The following is an 18752-nucleotide window of genomic DNA, read 5'->3' as shown; positions in this document are numbered from 1 at the left end:
CTTTAATGTTCATATAAACAAACGTTCACAGTCACGGCTTTTTAAGTAAGCAAGTTCAATATTTTTATTTCAGGAATAAAAATCCTGAGTTTAGTCTCAATAGTAATGCAAAAATCCATCCAACACTTTGACTAAATAAAATAAATGTCCTACCTTTGCTCTTTAGATAACATGGCACACAAACAAACTACTTGTTTTTACTTCAGTTAAGATCATGGCTCATGAGTTACCTTGAGATTGCTGGTCTGGGGGAGCTGCTTGTGCTCACAGCTTGCTTGTCACAGTTGAGTGTGACATAGCTTATTCTGTTTACGTTGCTCAGATGTTTTTCACATATTTCCAGCCTCCTGTAGCTTGGCAAGTCAATTGCCATTACAAAGGAGCTTAGCTTTTCTGATTGCTGGGTTGTCTTCTGGCGGATGCAGATTGGTTCCTTCCTCTGTGTACTTGTACCAGGAGAACAAAGAAGGGCAAGGATTTTGAAGTACCAAAAAAGTTTCAAAATCCTGGATTCAAATAAGTAGATTGGTTCCAAAGGGAGAGCATTGTGCTGCACACTTGCAATGTGATGAGATCTGTCCCTGGAGATTCAATGCTGAATTGACTCATCAGCTTCAGAGGCAACACACTGCTATGCAAGTTCTTTGCACTATTTAGAAATGCATGGCCTGCGTTATCTGGTAACTTGTAGGGCCTAATAGCTACAGTGCAGCTGGCAAACTTTTGGCTGTTGCAATAGTGACATGATTAGTTATTAAAAGGTGGTGTTCCGGCGTCTTGGAAGAGTGGTATGCCTTTGGCAAAAGAGCTGGAGTTTTGCATATGTAGAGTTCCTCAAAAGCTGGGGTTTTTTTCAAAGCAATTTCAAAAGTTATCCTCTGAAATGGGGAGATTTAAAGTAATGGACAAGTATCTTCCTTCAAAGTTTTGATCTTTGGATTATTGCAGACAGAACTCTGACTACTGTGATTAGCATGGCTAGCTAGGTCTCCTCTGAACTGAGGAGGCATCAGCTGAGCTTTTAAGCAGAAGAACTGAAGGAGCTCTTGATTTCACTCCTCTCTGCTAACCTAGGGGTGCATTGCTCAGCCCTCACAGAGATGTTTTCAATTGAGCAAAGGCTACTGTGGCTGGTGTGGCTGCAGCATAAGAGTTTGATGGAAAATTATTTCTATGAGTATCTGCCCAGTTATTAACTGTAACTTCTGCCACTGACCCTCTGTTCACTTTAGCAGACCATCACCACGCTGGGCTTACAGTTTGGCTTGTGAACATATCGTGGTGCACAGACAGAAGCAGTAGGGACAGTGACAGAGGGATGCCTAGTAGCTGTGTAATATGGTGATTTTTTTACCTTCCCTGAAATAATGAACAGCTGCTGCAACATGGCTGTGAGTGTTGACATTGGTGCAGTATAATAAAATTCTCAGAGAGGAAATGTGCATCCAGGAGTTGGAGGTAGTTCTAGGCCGGCTTCCTATCACAGGTTTATAAATGGCACTCTTGTGATGACCAAATTCTGACCATGGCTGTTGCGGTGCTGATTTCCCTTGCATATGCTTATGTTTTTCCACCTGGCCTCTCAAACTTCCTTAGCAAAATATCTAAGGAATTGATATATCCACACAACACTTATGACTCAGTACAAGCCTAAATCTACATGCTGAACGTGAAAGTATTCCTGTCTCCTTCAATTATTTCAACAAATTCTCAGCTAAGATTTCCCTATGTACAGTTGTTAAATAAACTTCATAGTAAAAATGGTATCTGACTCCTCTGTGTGTGTGTACATGCACCAAGAGTGTTCAGGACGAGAGACAGCACAGTAGTATCATATGTTAGCTGACTGCATGGTGACTTCCCCAAAGAGACAGGACCTCATATCATCCAGAAAAGCATCAGTTTGTCTTGGTGCATCTCAGGGCACATTACAGAACAGCAGGCATGTGACTGACTTATGGTGCAAGACCTTCTGTAATTTAGACATTACCTCCTGTCATGCCAGTTTGTCCTTTAAGAAAAGAACTCCTTGTCCATAGTTCATTGATAATTTACTTTTAGCCTTTCAATGCTCAGTCAATACTAGATACAATTGCACAAACGAAGCTAACTTAAATGAGACCAAGAAATCTGATTGCACAAAAAATGTCAGCAAAAAGCTGTTAAGTATTTTCAAATGCCACACATATCTCAAAAAAACCCATAACCCAAAATTTTTAAAAATCCCTAATTATGAGTTAATCAAACTAGATGATGTAACATCTAACTCTCCTGAGGTATTTGAATGTGTACTGATTATGAAGTGAAAAGTTGCATGCTGGAAACATACAAATGCATAGGGAACTTGCAGAAGTACTTTAAAAAGACAAGACAACCCCTCCAACATATCTTTATGTATTTGGCTCTGTGAGGTTTCCTTGGGCCAAAGAGTGCTCCTGAGATTACGTGGGTAAGGAAACATGTATTGCTTGGTTTAGCAACACACTGTGTGTCTTAAGGCATCAAAAAAGTGAGAAGTACATATCATATGATTTCTTCCTTTTCACTCTTGTGTAACAGTCTGCAAGCCTTGATTTTTATACTAAATACATGCTCTCAAGTTTATAAGCTAAAGCTATCAGCAATACTGTCCCTACAAGGGTTTAAGGATGAACCTCACACAACTTGCAGTTATTTTACTACTGTAGACAAGTTCCCTGTTAAAAATCAGTTTGTCTACTACTGCTTACATGAAAACCAAGTCCATGTTATAAACCTTCTAGTATCTCATCTGTGCTGCAACGCTTGGTGTCACAGTGTTTTTCAGCAGGTGTTACTGGATGCTATGCACATAAACACTAGCCACACTGGTGTTAAAACACTTTTTATTGAGCTTGCGTCCAGAGGCAAAAAAAAAAAAAAAAGAGGAAAACAAACGAAAAACCAAACCAAACACAAAAAACCAAACCAACATCCCCAAACAAAGAAAAAAAACAATAAAGAAGTTTTCAGATACTAAAACATGGGGAAATGTTTCTGGCAGCAGTGTCACCGCTGTATCGCTGTGCCCAGTGGGAGATGCTTCCTTACACCTGCCTGGTGCCAGCCTCATGGAAGTGGCCCTGCCGGCCGTGTTCAACAAAACCTCTGGCAGAGATGCAAAGGCAGCAGCTCTCCCAGGCAGGAGGAACGGGCTCGGGCTGCCGGGGGGCACCCAGGGCCAGAGACCACCGGGAGCCGCCTCAACAACCTGACCCGAGCAGGAGCCCACACCGGGAGCACAGAGACAGGGCTAGGGCTGCCAAAACCCGCCATTCGTGTCTCTTTGCCTCCAGACTTAGTTTTTCCTTCGTTCTGCCAGCTGCCTGCTTTAAGTCCCTCCGGGTTAAATTACACCAGGCTCAGCGTGCTGCCACTATCTCCGGCCCGACAGCACTCGGAGTAAATCCTTGGACAAACACTGGCCAACGTAGCGGCTCCGGAGGTGCAGGACGGGCCCAGAGCACCCCACATCGCCTCCAGGCGCTCCCGGTCCCGTCCCGCGGGTGATGCGGGGGAGCCCCGGCAGACCCCGCCCCGCCCCGGGCCCGGCGGGAGGCGCGGCCCGGCCCGGCCGCCAATGAGCGCGGCGGGGCGGGCACGGCCGCGGCCGGGATAAGAGGGGCCGCGGAGGCCGAGCGTCGTTGAGTACGGGATAGAGGAGGTCGCAGCGGTCTTTGAGCGTGGTGAGCGTGGGCTGCGAGGCGGGGACGCGTGGAGAAGGCCGGCCTCGGCCGCGTCCTTGTCCATCCGTGGGGCGGGTCCTGCCGAGAAGGGTCCGCCATTCCAGCTGCTTCTTCGGGAGGCTGCCGACTGTGCTCCCCGCGTCCCGGCCCCGCCGCCCGATCTTGTTTACAGTCACGGCCGAGGGCGGGGCGGGCAGCGCGGGGTGCTCGGCTCCCGCCAGTCGCTGACAGAGGACGCGCGGGCGGTCTCGGGTGTGGCATCCCCCCGCGCTCAGGGCGCCCTGCCTGACCGCTGTTCCTCCGTCCTTGGCAGATCTGCCAGCATGAACCCGTTCCTCACCACACTTTGCCTCTGCTTGGGCGTGGTTCTCGGCGCGCCGAGGCTGGACCCCGAGCTGGACGGGCACTGGCAGCTGTGGAAGTCGTGGCACAAGAAGGACTATCATGAGGTGAGCCCCCGGGGTACGCGCGCTGCTGGGCGAGCGCTGAGCGCACGGAGCTGGGCCCCGCCAGCTGAGTCATGTCTGCTTTGTTACAACGCCGGCTATGGGCAGCTCTTGGGAAGCATAATCCTTCTCTTCCCTGGTTCCTTTCCTGTGTTTGTGCATTGACTCAGCTGCACTGTACTTGCTGTTTTTGTTATGAGGGCGGCAAAAGACCACCTCCTAAACGCTGTTCAGGCTTCCCATTCGAGTAGTGTACATTTGCCCGAGTATTATGACCCTTAAAAAGCTTGTTGTCGTGCAAGTGAACTTGGTTAGAATGGCTTTCTTGAAATACGCTGTTTTTTTGGCCCCTTAGAGAGAGGAAGGCTGGAGGAGAGTGGTGTGGGAGAAGAATCTGAAAATGATTGAAATCCATAATCTGGATCATGCATTAGGAAAACACAGCTACAAGTTGGGAATGAATCAGTTTGGAGATATGGTATGTATAGAGACATAATATAGAGTTCTAAGTAGTGGCATGTAATACATAGTGAGTCTGTATATTGATTTGTTTCTCAGACAACTGAGGAGTTCAGACAGCTGATGAATGGTTATGTACACAAGAAGACAGAAAGAAAATACAGAGGATCCCAGTTTCTTGAGCCCAACTTCTTGGAAGCACCACGATCAGTAGACTGGCGAGAGAAGGGATATGTAACTCCAGTTAAAGACCAGGTACTGTCTCATGGTAGATTTGTAACCAGTTACACGTCCAGTTTCCTGAATGCTGCATCCACTTTCATAGGGGAAAAAGACTGTACCTGTTTAATGATGCCTGGTACAAGCTTACTAAACTAAGCACCATTTTGTAACTGGGTTTGTAACTTGTGATTTCAATTTATACTTTAGGGTCAATGTGGCTCTTGCTGGGCTTTCAGCACAACAGGAGCTCTTGAAGGGCAGCACTTCAGAAAAACTGGCAGACTTGTTTCACTGAGTGAACAGAATCTGGTGGACTGCTCTCGCCCTGAAGGGAATCAAGGCTGTAATGGTGGTCTCATGGACCAGGCTTTCCAATACGTGCAGGATAATGGGGGCATTGATTCAGAGGAGTCCTACCCATACACTGCAAAGGTGGGTGTAGTAGCTGAGCTTACATTGCAGGTGTCATGTCTTTTGCGTGGAAAAAATTGTGTGTTGGGAAACTCATACCTAGAAAGGCAAATGTATAGAGATCAGTACATCGGTTAGTCCTGTTGCATCTTTTCTAAGAGAACTAGCATGACTGCTAGCCCCAGCAGGAATCACATACTGCACTGGTCTTTGAGGTCAAAATCTTGACAGACCAGTTAGAAAAACTGGAGCAAGTATTCTTTTTCCTCCCCCTCCTTGTTGCCTTTCTATCATGCCTTATCTTGGTTGCCACACCAAACCAAGAACCCAGCCCTTGTCAACAGTGCTACTTAGTGGTAGGAGAGCAATTCACCTTCCCATAATTGACCTATTACAGAGTTGCTACCTATAGAACACCTAATTCTTGTGGCTAGTGTTATTTGGATTTTTAACAACAGTTGCTGTTAATGCCTTGAGTTATGTTTCTAGATTAAATGTGCATAAATGGAGATAGTGGACAGGCTTTTAAAATCCCTCTAGTGATCTATCAAATGTTAAACAGATAGAAGAGGATGAAAGAGCAGTAGTCAATTGTGGTATCACTTGAGAGCCCATTGTTTGTGGTTTTCACCTCTTAAGAGTTCTGCTCACTATGGAGGATCTTTTGTTGCAGCTTGTTTTGTGTTGTTTAAATGGCCAGTAGCAAAATACCATTTGTTGTGAACAACCTTGATCAGGGTTCCTGTTCACCTGTGTCTCTGTAATCTCAATTTTTCCCAATCTTGGCTTTTCCAGAGATCCCAGTTGATTATAGGAAGTGCCTAACTTGCTGAGTACAAAAAGTAAGCAACTGAGCTATAGTCTGTGTTCCTTTAGTTGGGGAAACAACTTTAGAACTAACTTATAATGCAGATAACAGAAGGATGTGCTTGTGAGAATCTGTTTCAGTTTCACGTGACCTGACTTCCAAGCTAGGCTTCACCTCTCTCCTGAGGTAAATGTTTGTGACATCAGCAGTTCGGGCTTCACTTAAAAAAAAAAAAAAAAAACAAACACCAAAAAAACCCCCCAGAAAGCAAACAACAAACAAACCACCCCCAAATGTTAAATGTAAGGTCATGTAATACAAATTCCTAACTTCCAAATCATTCTGTACAGCTTTTCAAACTAGGACATACTAAAATTGTGGATTTTAAGTGCTTGCTCAATGAGCAGTTTCTGGATTGCTTTGTAATTAATGAATACTTGGCTCTCTTCCATTGCCCATTAATGCATTCTGGGCTTCTTTCCTTCCTGTAAAGATATTTGCACCAAAGAAGGCAGAGTTCCAGAATGTGATGGCCCTCTGCACCCCAGCAAAGTTGGGGGGGATTTTTTTGGGTCCCACTGTCGTTTACTACTTCTGTATTTTTGAGAAACTAGGAAGCAGTTCTTCTGTATTCCCCTCCTTGCAAAGCACTGCTGAGGCAATTGGATCCTCTTCAGTCTGTTGCTTTCAAAGCAGCGAAGTCACAGAATGTCTGGTGGTTCTGTGCTGACCTGTGTGTTAAATGAAAAACTGTGTAATAACTACAGCTTTCTCTACTTAGGATGATGAAGACTGTCGCTACAAGGCAGAATACAATGCTGCTAATGACACTGGCTTTGTTGACATCCCTCAAGGACACGAAAGAGCTCTCATGAAAGCAGTTGCAGCTGTGGGTCCAGTGTCTGTCGCTATTGATGCAGGCCATTCTTCATTTCAGTTCTATCAGTCAGGTGGGGATTTGTTAATTACTTTCATTCAGACAACTGGGTTTCTTTTAATTACTCAGTATTCATTACCCTACAGTTCCTAGACAAAAAAAAAAGCAGGTATGATCCTGTGACATAGGACATAATTCAGAAGTTATTTTAATTCTATGTTTTTCCACAGGTATTTCTCTTGCTTATGTGTCTACTTGTCCCTCAATTTTTGCCATGATCAAATGAACTTATGATTCCTTCCTCTAACTTTCAAAAAGCTGTGCAACATTTAAGTTGAAATACACAAAGCTTCTCATGAAGGGAGAAGGGTTTTCTACAGAGGATTTTGTTCATGATTGAACTTACACTTTTGCAGGTATCTACTATGAACCTGACTGCAGCAGTGAAGACTTGGACCATGGTGTTCTGGTTGTAGGTTATGGCTTTGAGGGGGAAGATGTAGATGGGAAGAAATACTGGATTGTTAAGAACAGGTAAGATCAGTATCATGTGTCCAGGGGAGACTAGAAAGTAGTTTGTCACTTTTAAGGGGAGAGGTAGAGAGACAACAGTAATTAAAAGCTGTGTGTGGGAAATCTGGAGACTGTTTTCAGGTTGTATGGTATGACAAAGGTAAAATCCAACTCATGCTGCTGACGGCCTAATAAAGTGGGCCCAAAGCAGCCATTTTATTCTGCTTGTTCAGTTAATTTAAGGGAGCTCAGTGCTGAAACAGCCTGTGTACCTAGTAGATATTAAAGGAGTGGAGCAGGAGGAAGCCTGCTTGTGGGGGTGTAATGGATTTTTTTGGAAGCAGAGTGGTGCTCACTTTTGTGAAATAGGATAATACTTGAACTTTAAGATGGAGTTACCTCCTAAATTGGAGAGAAAATAAATTAATGCCAAAGGGCACATCACATGAGCTTGTCTCATGTTCTCAGCATTACTGGGGCACCACCCTCAGATTCTGCTTGCAGCCTTTGACTTCCCTTAAATTGCCTGGGAGCAGTGTCTGAGCTTCAGGCACCTGTAGTCAAGGTTTGCACATCAATGTGTCTACCTCGTGAGAGAATGGCTGCACTCTTCATTTCTGTGAGCTTGGGATGCTTTCAATTGCTGGAAAACACTTTAGTTTTTGGCTGCAGATATCTTGGATTTTCTCTGCGAATGTGGAAGGGCAGCAGTTTTCAGTTTTAAACACTTACAGGGGAGGGCAGTAAATAAGTAACTTCTGAATATGTAAACGAGCCCTTTGCTTTTGTTTTCAGCTGGGGTGAGAAGTGGGGTGACAAAGGATATATCTACATGGCCAAGGACAGAAAGAATCACTGTGGAATAGCAACAGCTGCTAGTTATCCACTTGTATAATTTGAAGACTGAACATTTCAGTACAAGAGGGGATTTAAACTGAATGACCAAACCCATGTTCACATGCGGTAGCCTTGTGTCTTTCAAAACTCAACTTGATTTTTGAAACTCTTGAAGTATATTTTACATGTTGGTGACATGCCACTTGTTTAAATTAATGTAAATGTTGGTATGTAAACAGCTTGTAATATTGCTGGCTTTTAACTGCTTAATCCAATAAATTCTTTGTATTTTTCCTTTTCTTCTTTTTTAATTGCAGTGTGTCCAAAGGTTTACTTTTTAAATAAATACTTAAGTTCTACTATGTACAGATGATTTGGCTTTTTGTTTTTTTTTCTACTTGGGACTTTTGTCAAATAGGTGTCCTAAATTGTGCTCTTAGGTGGAGTCTGTATGTGTGCCTCCGTTGGTCACTAAAATGCAGCCCTATCTGGGAATGGCTAATAGTTGTTATAAAAAGGAGTGTAGAATTTATGATACAGATTAGTTAAAATGGGAAGTGGAAAAATATCTCTGGTTCGTTGTGTCTCATAACAAATACCTTCGGTCTTGTCATCTTCTGCATGCAGCATCTGATCTTCACTTAGCTTTCAGTTCTGTTAGTGTTTTCTTAGTGGCACGTCAAAGTGCCACGCTTGTGTAGTTTGAGCAGTTGTGTCCTTTTGAGCATTTTCAGAGGAACAGCTAAAGCACGCCTGGACAGTTCAGAGGGCTTGTTTCTGGAGATATGTGGGGCATTAGATACTGTTTTCCCTCTGTACCAGCTTCAGCTGGAGAAAGAAGGGGGGTGAGGGAGAAATTTTGTCCCTATGGAAGGTGACATTGGGCTGCTGTGTTACATGTGGTACTTACTGGCTGACTTAACTGAGATGATTTACACTGTGGCCGGTATGTCCTTATCTCTGCAGGTATCACTGCTGCTGAAACATGAGCATTAGCTATTACATACTACTGTTCAGGTGTGTTTTGGGTACCAGTAGTTCCTGCAGAGGATGGTGGATTGGTAAACACCAAAAACAGCAGGGGGCGAAGGCTTGGCTTTTTGGTATTGACATCACCTCTTGCTCTTGGGCTGTAGGTGAAGGAGGTGTAGTTCTGAAGCATAACTAGCACCAGTTAGCCATGTTCACAAAGGAACACTTCGACCACAATTCATGGAAGATTAACTTCCTTATTGTTGATAATGCAAATCTTTAGGTTGCATTTAATGAACTCTTTTAAAGAGAAAAACAAGGTTCCAGTTGTCATTATTATGGATACTTGTGAGTTGTTTGTGTGCTGCTTTTAGATAAATTCTTTCAACCTGAATTTCCTGACAAGTTTGGTTTGTTGTTTTTTTAAAGGAAGAGCCTCACTCAGCCCAGTGGCTATTTAACAAGCCACAGAGCAGAAATACTGGTTAGAATTTAGCTACTAAGTTGACTTGCTAAGCCAGTTGTGGAGGGCATCCACACTGTTTGGGGAAGCTGTGGAGGAAATGATTATGGAGCTTACCAGGTGGTCCTCTAAAGGCTGATACTCAGAAGGAAATGGCAATGGTCTGTACATTCAGAATGAGAATCCGGGAGCAAAATGCTGCCCGAAAAGTAACTATATAAGCTCCTTATGCAGAAGATGATTTTCGTTCTTTCTGCCAGACTGAGACCTGTCTCTCTGAACACTTTTTAATCCTGGAAGCTGATGTTACTGTGAGCATGGTAGTGCTTGGTGCTTTGGGTTTTCTTTATTGGCTAAACCAGGGGTGAGACCAGTACAAAGGCTGCTGGGACTTGGAACTGCTAAAAAAATGGGCAACAGGGAAAGGTGTTTTGTTGCAAAATCCAGGGTTAAAAAAAATTGCTGAGAAAACAAGATTTTTTTTGTGAACAGATGGGAAGTGAAAAGAAAATAACCTTCCAAAGTATCTGCACGTGAATGGGCATGTAGCTCACAAAAGAGGCATCAGCCTTTGACTTTTTTAGAAAAAATATGAGATAATGTGGCTATTTGTGTGGATTAAAACTTGCTGACTTTTCTGGCTGAACATCCTCCCCAGAATGCAATAATAAAGAAAGGGACAGGGTAAGTCAGGTCACGTAGATAACTCAATATTTACACTATCTTAATTCAGCTTCACCCAGAATTGCATTATGTGACACTATAAAGACTAAAATTTTTGCGTAAGTTGCAGTTGTTTGTGTCAGTTTTTTCTTAGAAATATAAATAATGCATTTCAAGAACAATATTAAATCTGGTTTTGTGATTCCACTGCAGTGGCCCTATCTTCTGTAAATCCATTTTATTTACTTCAGAAATACTATAGTAAAGTAGCAAATGATTCCATAGTGGTAACTGTCCTGTTGGGGAAAGTTGTCTCTGGTCAGAGTTCCTCCTTTATGAAGATACGTGTTATGTGTGGCCCCAGAAAGCTCCAGAGTTGTTCCCAGAAAACTGTGGTAATTAAAGCTCTTGATTACTGTCCCAGTGTTTTCTCTCCAAAGCTTTCTTTGGTTTTATATTCCTCCTGATAGCTGAAATTGCATTTATTAAAAGATGTGTTACTTTAAAAGATACTAGTGCACATGTATTATCAGTAAAAAATCCTATCAATACTGCCTAGTTCAGGCTCTGTCTTAAGTTACAGCTACTGTTGTTAATGGGGTCTTACATGTATCTAAATACATGAGCTGGGCACTATATTACATCCGTGCTAGATGGCAGTTCTGTACAGTGATAAACCTTTGCAGTCCTTGTTTGCGAGCATCTTAATTGTGAAAATGCACTTTTTAATTGAAATTTGGGAAGAAAAAACTCTTTTGCATTTGGTTTTGATGTGCTCATGCTTCTTAGACTGTTCTTGTCCTAAAGGTCTCTTAGCAGTTTCTCTGCTCCACTTGTTCAATGTATTTGTCACTCATTGAACCTGAGTTTTTAAAGACATGTGCTCTTGAGGCAAGAAAAGTCATTAAATTAAATTATTTCACTCAGATGTGAAGTTCTTAAAGTCTGGTGAGAAATTAATTTAACTGTCATGTAGGAAACTATTTTACGTTAAGAGCACTCAATTTCTCATCCTATCTGTGACTGCTGAGTAGAAAGGAATTTTGGTGGGGTTTTTTTAATGTGATTGGTTTTTGTCTTTGCTAATGTTAAATCAATTTCCAGACATTAAAAGTGAAACAAATAATTTTATTACTCTGCTATACAAGCCATGCACTAAAGTAATTTTCAAAATGCTTTGAAGAAAACTATGGTAACAAAATATTTGTCATCTCATGCTGTGGAAACCTTACAGGAAAGGCAAACGTGATGAATTGTATCAGTGGAGGTTTTCTATAATGAATGATGAACTGTTAACCTGCATAACAGCATCAGAAAATGTAGTTCTGAGACAGTCAGAGACATAGGAGAATGGGAATATCAACTTCAAAAAAATCCAAAAATTAGCTTCTGAATATCAGTTATGCAGCATTTGCTCCTTAGTTAATCTCCTTGATGAAATAACAAATCCTGTCATATATCTCTTAAGCTTAATGCCAGCTAATCAGTTTTTACGTTAGAGATTGACTGCAGTTTCTGGCTATTAACCAAGGAATTGAGCATACCCTGAAGGCTGTCATAATGTAACGTGATGTTTCTGCTTTCTAGCTCTCTTTGGACTTTACCAAGATGTATGACAGATTGAGCCCCTATTTTTATTTGCTGTCTGTCCAATACTCTTCAGTCTTTTTGCTGGGAAGTCAGAGCAGGAAATGCTGACTTAACTAATACACTATTTTGAAGAAATAATTGTTTAAATTTGTAATGGGAATGTTATTATTTCCTAATCACGGTTTCATCAAATCATGAGTGAAATTTTGGGTAAGTGCAGGGGCACCTAAAGCATTTGGAAGAAAGGCTATAGTCATAAACAAAATTTCATTCACAATTCACAAAACTGAACTTAGGTGATATGCAATAAGGCTCTTCTGAAAACAGACAGGGAGCCCAACCGGGAGCTTCGTTTGGGGGAGCAGGAGGGCTGGCTGCAGGGTGAAGACCTGATCCATGGATTGATTAGTTTAGATAGATTAGGAGTCTCAGAAGAATTTCAGAAGACGCCACCTTTGTTTGTGTTCACAAGTGAACTTGACTGCTTTTTTTTTTCTCAAGCTCAGTTGCACAAAGATTTATTGTTCCGTGGTCTTAAAATACGATTTCTGCAACAGTTTTTGTTTCCATCCTGCCTGTTTCCTGCTGAAGAGCTACCGCCAACCTCTGTACGCAGAGGAGCAAAGAAGCCATTGGAGATGGGCATTTGTAAAGTACCTATTGGATTCTTTTTTACAATGCTGCTTCCTTGTTTTGTTCACTGACAGTTCTCACCACCTCTAGGAGGTCCAAAACCTTCTGAGTGAAACCTGTTAGACTTTCCCAATAAAGTAATGCTGGGAAACACATTGTAGAAGTAACACTGTGTGTTGTCAGGTGTGGTGCTACAGCGCTGATGCCTGGTACCTTCTGCAGTCCTGGTTTGGGAAGAAGTGGTCAAAGATGGAGCAGAGTCAGAGAGTGAGCTATTCCCCTCCCCACCACCTCCAGAAGGCTGTTCGGTTAAGAGTGGCTTTGTGAGGTCCTCTCGGGAAGGATTGTTGGTGGTCTGAGATCTCAGCAAGGAAGAGATGATCTTCCAACCCTGTGTTGTTCATATGCTTAGTGACACTTTGGACATTCACCTGGAATTAACTTTGTGTTTTGATGTTCTTTGTCTGTGCTATGGTGTGTTTTTCCAGGGTGAGAATGGTTTAGGTGTGCTCCCCTGGGGTGCCACTGAGGGGCCTCTGAAGTTATTACAGCTATTGCTTCCTGCCTCTACTAGGAAAAAATTGCAGTCTCAGGAACTGCCATGGAAATATTCTAATGAGTAAGTTTTGGGGTTTTTTTTTGTTGGGTTTTTTTTTTTTAATTACTAGTGAAAGCTTCCTGCACAGCATGCATGCCATGACATAGAACTGTTTAAAACAAATGCTGGGCTACTAGACATTGAAACTGGCTTAGGATGTCTGAGAAGTTGATGCTGAAATAAGAACTCCTTGAGGCTGTAGCATGTTTTGGAACACACTTGCTTTTGCTTAAAATCCAAAGGTCAAATGAGGCGGCTTCAGAGCTGCCAAGTAAGGTGTTTTTTCCCACAAAGGAAGTGTACTTCTAAGCATGTCTCTGTAATCTATCTGTTCATGATGCTGGTAACAAGGCACAAAAACGCCTCTAGATAAGGCTACCCACAAAACTCTTGTAACAGTTCATTGCTGTATCTGTAGGTGCCCATTTTTGCTAGATATAGCAAAAAAAAAAAAACCAACCCCAAACCAAAAAACCACACAGCACAATCTTTTACCATAATTGTACAGCAATTCCAGAATTGTGAATGCAAGTTCTTCTCAATAGCTGTCTTAACATTCCTTCTGCTCAGCCATGTTTAGAAGTACTGCTTTCCTCATTCAAGCATGAAGCATAAACTGACAGCAGGGTTTGTTTGGAACAGGAAATATATACTGGAAGCATCAGCTGTGTTTTAAAATTGCATTGGCTTCTAGGGATTTATAATAATACTCTCATAGTTAAAAGAAACATCTCTGTCTGTTTATATAGAAATTCCAATGCCTTGTGCAAAGTTTAGGAATAAATCCTGCTGCATTTTGCTATTTGTTGCTTGCTAGTCACAGGAAGAATCGGAGCAGACCTGTGTTTTCTGATTCAGTGCTGTTACGAGCATTTCTGTCACATTTCTCTCACAATATAATAGAGCATTTCAGAAGCAAACCTTGGGTACACAGGATGCCCATCAGGAATACTTCTGAAGTGGTATTTCTGTTGCGGTATTCCAGACATTTCAACGAACTTTACAGCCCGTTTTTGTTAGTAATTCTGCAAACCAAGAGCAAAAGAAACTCCCTCCACACTGAGTTTTTAATCTAAACTGACAGAGAGCTGAGAAGTGGGAGTCAGCCAAAAGCAGTGAGGCCGCCTGCCAGAGGCAGTTGTATGTAACCATACAACTGATTAGCAGCTGTGGGTGTGCATTTGAGAGAAGGCTAGCCTCCCCCTTTCGCTTTGTTTTCTCCCAGCATATCTTCAAAAGAGCTAAAAGTAGACATCCCCATTTGTGTTCTTTTACTGAGTTTAAATTTCAGATCTATGTTTGTCTGCATGGCCCTTTCCACTTATCCTTCCTGCTTATGTTTGAGGAGTCTCCTCTCTTGTCTTTCTGTGCCGGAATAAAAAATCATGCTGTGTTGTTAAAAGGGGGAGAAAATTGTCAGCGCAGGAACAAAACAGGAAACCTGGCGATCAAAAGGGCAAAAGACAGATGGTTTGTCACCCGGTACAATGTCTCAGAGCTGTGCTCTCCTCACAGCACACGATGACAAGGCTGGTGCTGTGGCAGCTGGGCGTGGAGAGAAGCTGACCTCTTTTTTTTTCCGGGCGTGTGCTGACGGTGCATTGGAGCGTCTGCTGCCTTGATGAGACATAGTGAACGGTCATGCCTGGGCTGGGATTAGGCTGGCCATGCACATTCAGCCTGAGCACAGCTGACCCAGTAATTGAGCGGGTGCATTATCTCCTTCAGAGGTGTCCTTTCAAAAGTGATAAAATATTCACTGGGTGGTCTGCTCAGCAGCTGACAACAATTCTTAGGCCAAACTCTGTTTATCAACGTGGGAGTACATTGCTGTCTTGGCCAACACCCTCTGCAAGCTGCCTCACCAAACTGCCTTCAGTAAGTGCAGTGGTCAGAACTACAAAAGCTGCTACCAGAAAACAGGTTGCTGGGCTCCTGGATGAACAGAATCCTGCAAAACCATTATGCAAATCATTGCATGGGATGAAAGCAACCTCCTCAGGGCAGATCTCAGTGGAAATTCCTGTCTCTGTGGAGTATTAAAATCAGTTCACTTCAATTAGATCGCATGCTTGGTTTGAGGTTTTTGTTTTTGCTTTCTGAAACCACATCTGTATTTGCAGAAAGCTAGGAACAAAAACCAGAGGTATTTTTGATAGCAGTACATGGGGTTTATGAACATTGTCTGTGATGATACGAAGCCTGAATGGTAAGGATTGTCTCATCAAAACTTCAGGTGTTCAGTACCTCTGGGTAACTGTGTGCAGATTGTCTGTCTCAGTGTTCATTTACTCCCTGCTATTCCCACTTTTGGGCCCTGGATATCTCTGGAAAATAACTACTTTTACCTTTGCAGTCTCATAGACGTTAATGACTTTATTGTCCTTCCTCTTATTAAACCCCCTCTTCTCTTCCATGGGCACCAACCACCCTTTTCTCACAATGAGTCTGTGTGGTATAATCCATGTAAGCTAAGAGCTCTTTCTTGTTCTCTGTCTCCTATTAGCTGGCATTTTATAAATGAAAAAGCTTTTGCCTGACTTTTCCAGAAATATCAGTTGGCTCTATTAAAAAAAACAGCAAAACTCCCCGTGTGTATGTTTTGTTGAAAACAGAATAAAGCATCAACTTTGGATACAAATTCTCAGAGACACATTTGATCCTACATTTCAAAGAGCATCTGCATTTCAGCTGCTTTCTCAGGGATGGGTGAGGTCCTGCTGCAGAGTGTCCAGGATTTGCTCCTCAGAGTGCTGGGCTGGCAGGGCAGCAGCACAGGCAGCCTGGGTGCCACGGGACTGGTGGGAAGCCTGCCAGCCCTAACCTGTTTTCTGATCCCCCATCTTGTGATTGCAGTCACAAGGCCACCTCTCTGTGGCTGGCTGCTCGGACTAACTCAGTTTCCAGTCAAAATAATTTGTGAACAGCTGCTCATTTACTAGAGCCTGGTGGGGTTGCTGTGTTTTCTTGGGTTATTGGACACCACTAGGTTTAGGTAGTTTGCCTTTATTTTACTTCTGAAATAGGTGCAAAAGTTCCCAATAATTGGAAAGAAGAATTATGTTTGGCAACAAGTTTGGCAACCAGTGCTTTAACAACAGTCGTGTATTTTATATACTTGGTACAGTTCAAATAGTACAGTTTCTGCATCTTTCTCCGAAGGCAACCGGAAGTCAAGTGGGTGCTGATTTATTCATACATAATTTTATGCCAAGAAGCTATTGAATACTGATACAAAGGCATATATGTGAACTAATACTTAGATGCATGTCTGTTCCTTCCTGTACTTGTTTCCATTTATTTTGAATTTTGTATTGGGCTGATGAGTATCTGAGGAATATCAGGCATTGCTGGCTTCTGTGTCTGGAGGCAGACTCACAACACCTTCATCATGAACAGTGCCTGCTTCTCTCAGCAGCCTTGATGGCAGCTTGTGGTGTGTCCCCTTTCACACCACTCCAACCACTAAATAGTCTCTGATTCTTTAAAAAAAAAGAAAATATATGTCTTACTTTCTCAGCAGTCTGAGTGCCCTCAAATACCCTGGCAGCTGGCCATGGATGGCAGTTGTGGCCCTGTGTTGCAAGGGCTTCATAGGTGGTGTCCCCTCACCCTGTGGTTAGTGTCAGAGAGCTCTGCAGAAATGGTCTGGACTAATACCACACTGCAGAGGGAAACTTTAAAACTCATCCTGAGCCTTTAAGAAGGATTTTGTGGAGTGGTCTGTTTTCAGGGCTGTGCTACACATAGCAGAAAACATACAAGTACTTAGGTAGGTGAGGTAGGTCGAAGCAGGACTCCAGCAAAGCATATCCACTGTTCACACTGAATGAAGTTGCTCCTTTCTTAATCGGCATTTGAGGTTTGTATGGGTTGTTTTTACAGAGCAGATATGGATCTCTGTGTAAGTACCACAAACTAGGAGCATTGTCATTTAAGCATCAACAGCCACCCAAGCAGCAGTTGTTAGTCAGAGCAGTGTCCCAGCACTAGCCCCTCCACTAAACGGGTGCTTTGAGTGCAAACTGAGGAAAAAAACCAAAATGTGGGAAAAATAGCAGCTGAGATTAAGTCCAGGCTCTGCTGTGAAACCTTACCTAAATGAAGGCAAGCTGGGTGCTGTAAGGCTGACAGTAAGTAGGGCACTGAATGACTGACACGTTGCAGTAGGCAGGTGTATATATCCTGCCAGCAGGAACACAGATCTTAGCCATTTGACTGGGTACACCCACTGCAAAACAAACTTTCGGCATGTCCCTAAGTGGTGGTTTTTAGAGGCCCTGTGGTTACACTGAGCAGTGCTGCATATCTGTTCTTGCTACCTCCTTGCTTTATCATCTCTCCTGGCCGCTTGGGAACAGGACCAATTTACCAGTAATCCTTCTGATATAAAATTGTTAGCTTACTTAGACTGGCCTCAAATTACACTTGGTCATAGGTTTCCAATTTAAAAAATGCAATGGAGTTTCTCAATAAATTAGTGACATCAACATCTATTTGTGTTCCTATATAGACACTCTGAGAGAGAGAAAGAATTACTATATATGTATATAATATGTGCATAAATATATATATATGTGTATGTACACCGTGCACATTGTTTTCACAGAAAAACTGATTTATTAATTTTCATTATCAGAGTGCACAACTGCATCATGCAGTAAAAAGTTTTTGTTATTATCTAAACTGTCTTGTTTTCTGCTTCCTTTTCAGTCTCCAGGATTTAAGTGTTGTTTGTGTTCTGCTGTTGATAGTAGAGCTTTGGGAAGCACATGATGAGGAACGGAATAAACAAGTACACTCTGTACTTGCTGATTCTGGGCAGTTGTCACAGCTTTAAAAAGTGCCAGATAAACACCTGCAGAAGGAGTACTTTGTTACCTGAAACAGCACTGAAATCACATCCTCACCCCTGGGATAGCAATAACTAAGGGTAAATGCTCATCCTGAATAATTTTCTGTCTGCTTTTGTTCAGCGTGCCTCTTCTTTATGAATAATAGAACACAGTTGTAAGTTAAAAAATAACTGTTGGATTTTCTTGGCAGGAGTATTTTTAACTCCTCTCTATGTCCTGATGTAATTCACAGAGTGTTCTTAATACAGTCTTGTACCATCACAGCTGGGGGTGTGAATCGGGGTGCAAATGAGAAGAGGATACAGGAGCTGCTTACATTGTCAAGGAGGTTGCCTAAAAAATGTGCATATAATGAGACAGGAGGGTTAAAAAGGTGTCTAATACTCAAAGTGACCTAAAGCCCAGTTTCCACATTCTTATCGCTTAGTGTAATCACACATTTCTTTTAATTGCTAATCTTTGCTCTCACTGGTCAATGACTGCAAGTTTCACAGCAGATTTCTGATCTCCTTAGGCAATGTCAAGTCTGAGGTCTAGCACCAGAGCACCTACAGGATGGATGGTTGTACAAGCCTAGAAGCATCAGAATCACAGAATCGTTATGGTTGGAAGGGACATCTGGTGATCATCCAGTCCAACCCCCCTTCCAAAGCACAGTCAGACGAAGCAAATAACACAGTTGATGCCTTAGGTTTTAACG

The 18752-nt window shown here is 42.6% G+C and overlaps 1 protein-coding gene across 1 annotated transcript; it reads left to right on the top strand.

Annotated features, from left to right (window-relative positions):
• The first annotated feature begins 3594 nt into the window (after positions 1-3594).
• CTSL (cathepsin L) lies at positions 3595-8571 on the top strand. Its single transcript, XM_048292264.1, has 8 exons — positions 3595-3704; positions 4018-4153; positions 4506-4628; positions 4709-4864; positions 5039-5263; positions 6832-7000; positions 7344-7461; positions 8236-8571. Exons 2-8 carry the CDS (start codon positions 4028-4030, stop codon positions 8333-8335), a joined length of 1017 nt encoding a protein of 338 aa, XP_048148221.1. The 5' UTR covers positions 3595-3704; positions 4018-4027; the 3' UTR covers positions 8336-8571.
• The last annotated feature ends 10181 nt before the right edge of the window (positions 8572-18752 follow it).

The sequence above is a fragment of the Corvus hawaiiensis genome, chromosome Z (assembly GCF_020740725.1).
Source record: "Corvus hawaiiensis isolate bCorHaw1 chromosome Z, bCorHaw1.pri.cur, whole genome shotgun sequence".
Lineage (NCBI taxonomy): Eukaryota > Metazoa > Chordata > Aves > Passeriformes > Corvidae > Corvus > Corvus hawaiiensis.
Note: the sequence above shows the minus strand (reverse complement) of the source record. Positions and strands in the feature narration are given on the sequence as shown.

What these genes read in the sequence shown, in the direction of transcription:
- CTSL (XM_048292264.1), top strand. Translation starts at nt 4,028, where the DNA reads ATGAACCCGTTCCTCACCACACTTTGCCTCTGCTTGGGCGTGGTTCTC. An exon ending in ATTTCAGTTCTATCAGTCAG is followed by an intron (nt 7,001 to 7,343) that starts GTGGGGATTTGT and finishes ACACTTTTGCAG; the next exon opens with GTATCTACTATGAACCTGAC. An exon ending in TACTGGATTGTTAAGAACAG is followed by an intron (nt 7,462 to 8,235) that starts GTAAGATCAGTA and finishes TTTTGTTTTCAG; the next exon opens with CTGGGGTGAGAAGTGGGGTG.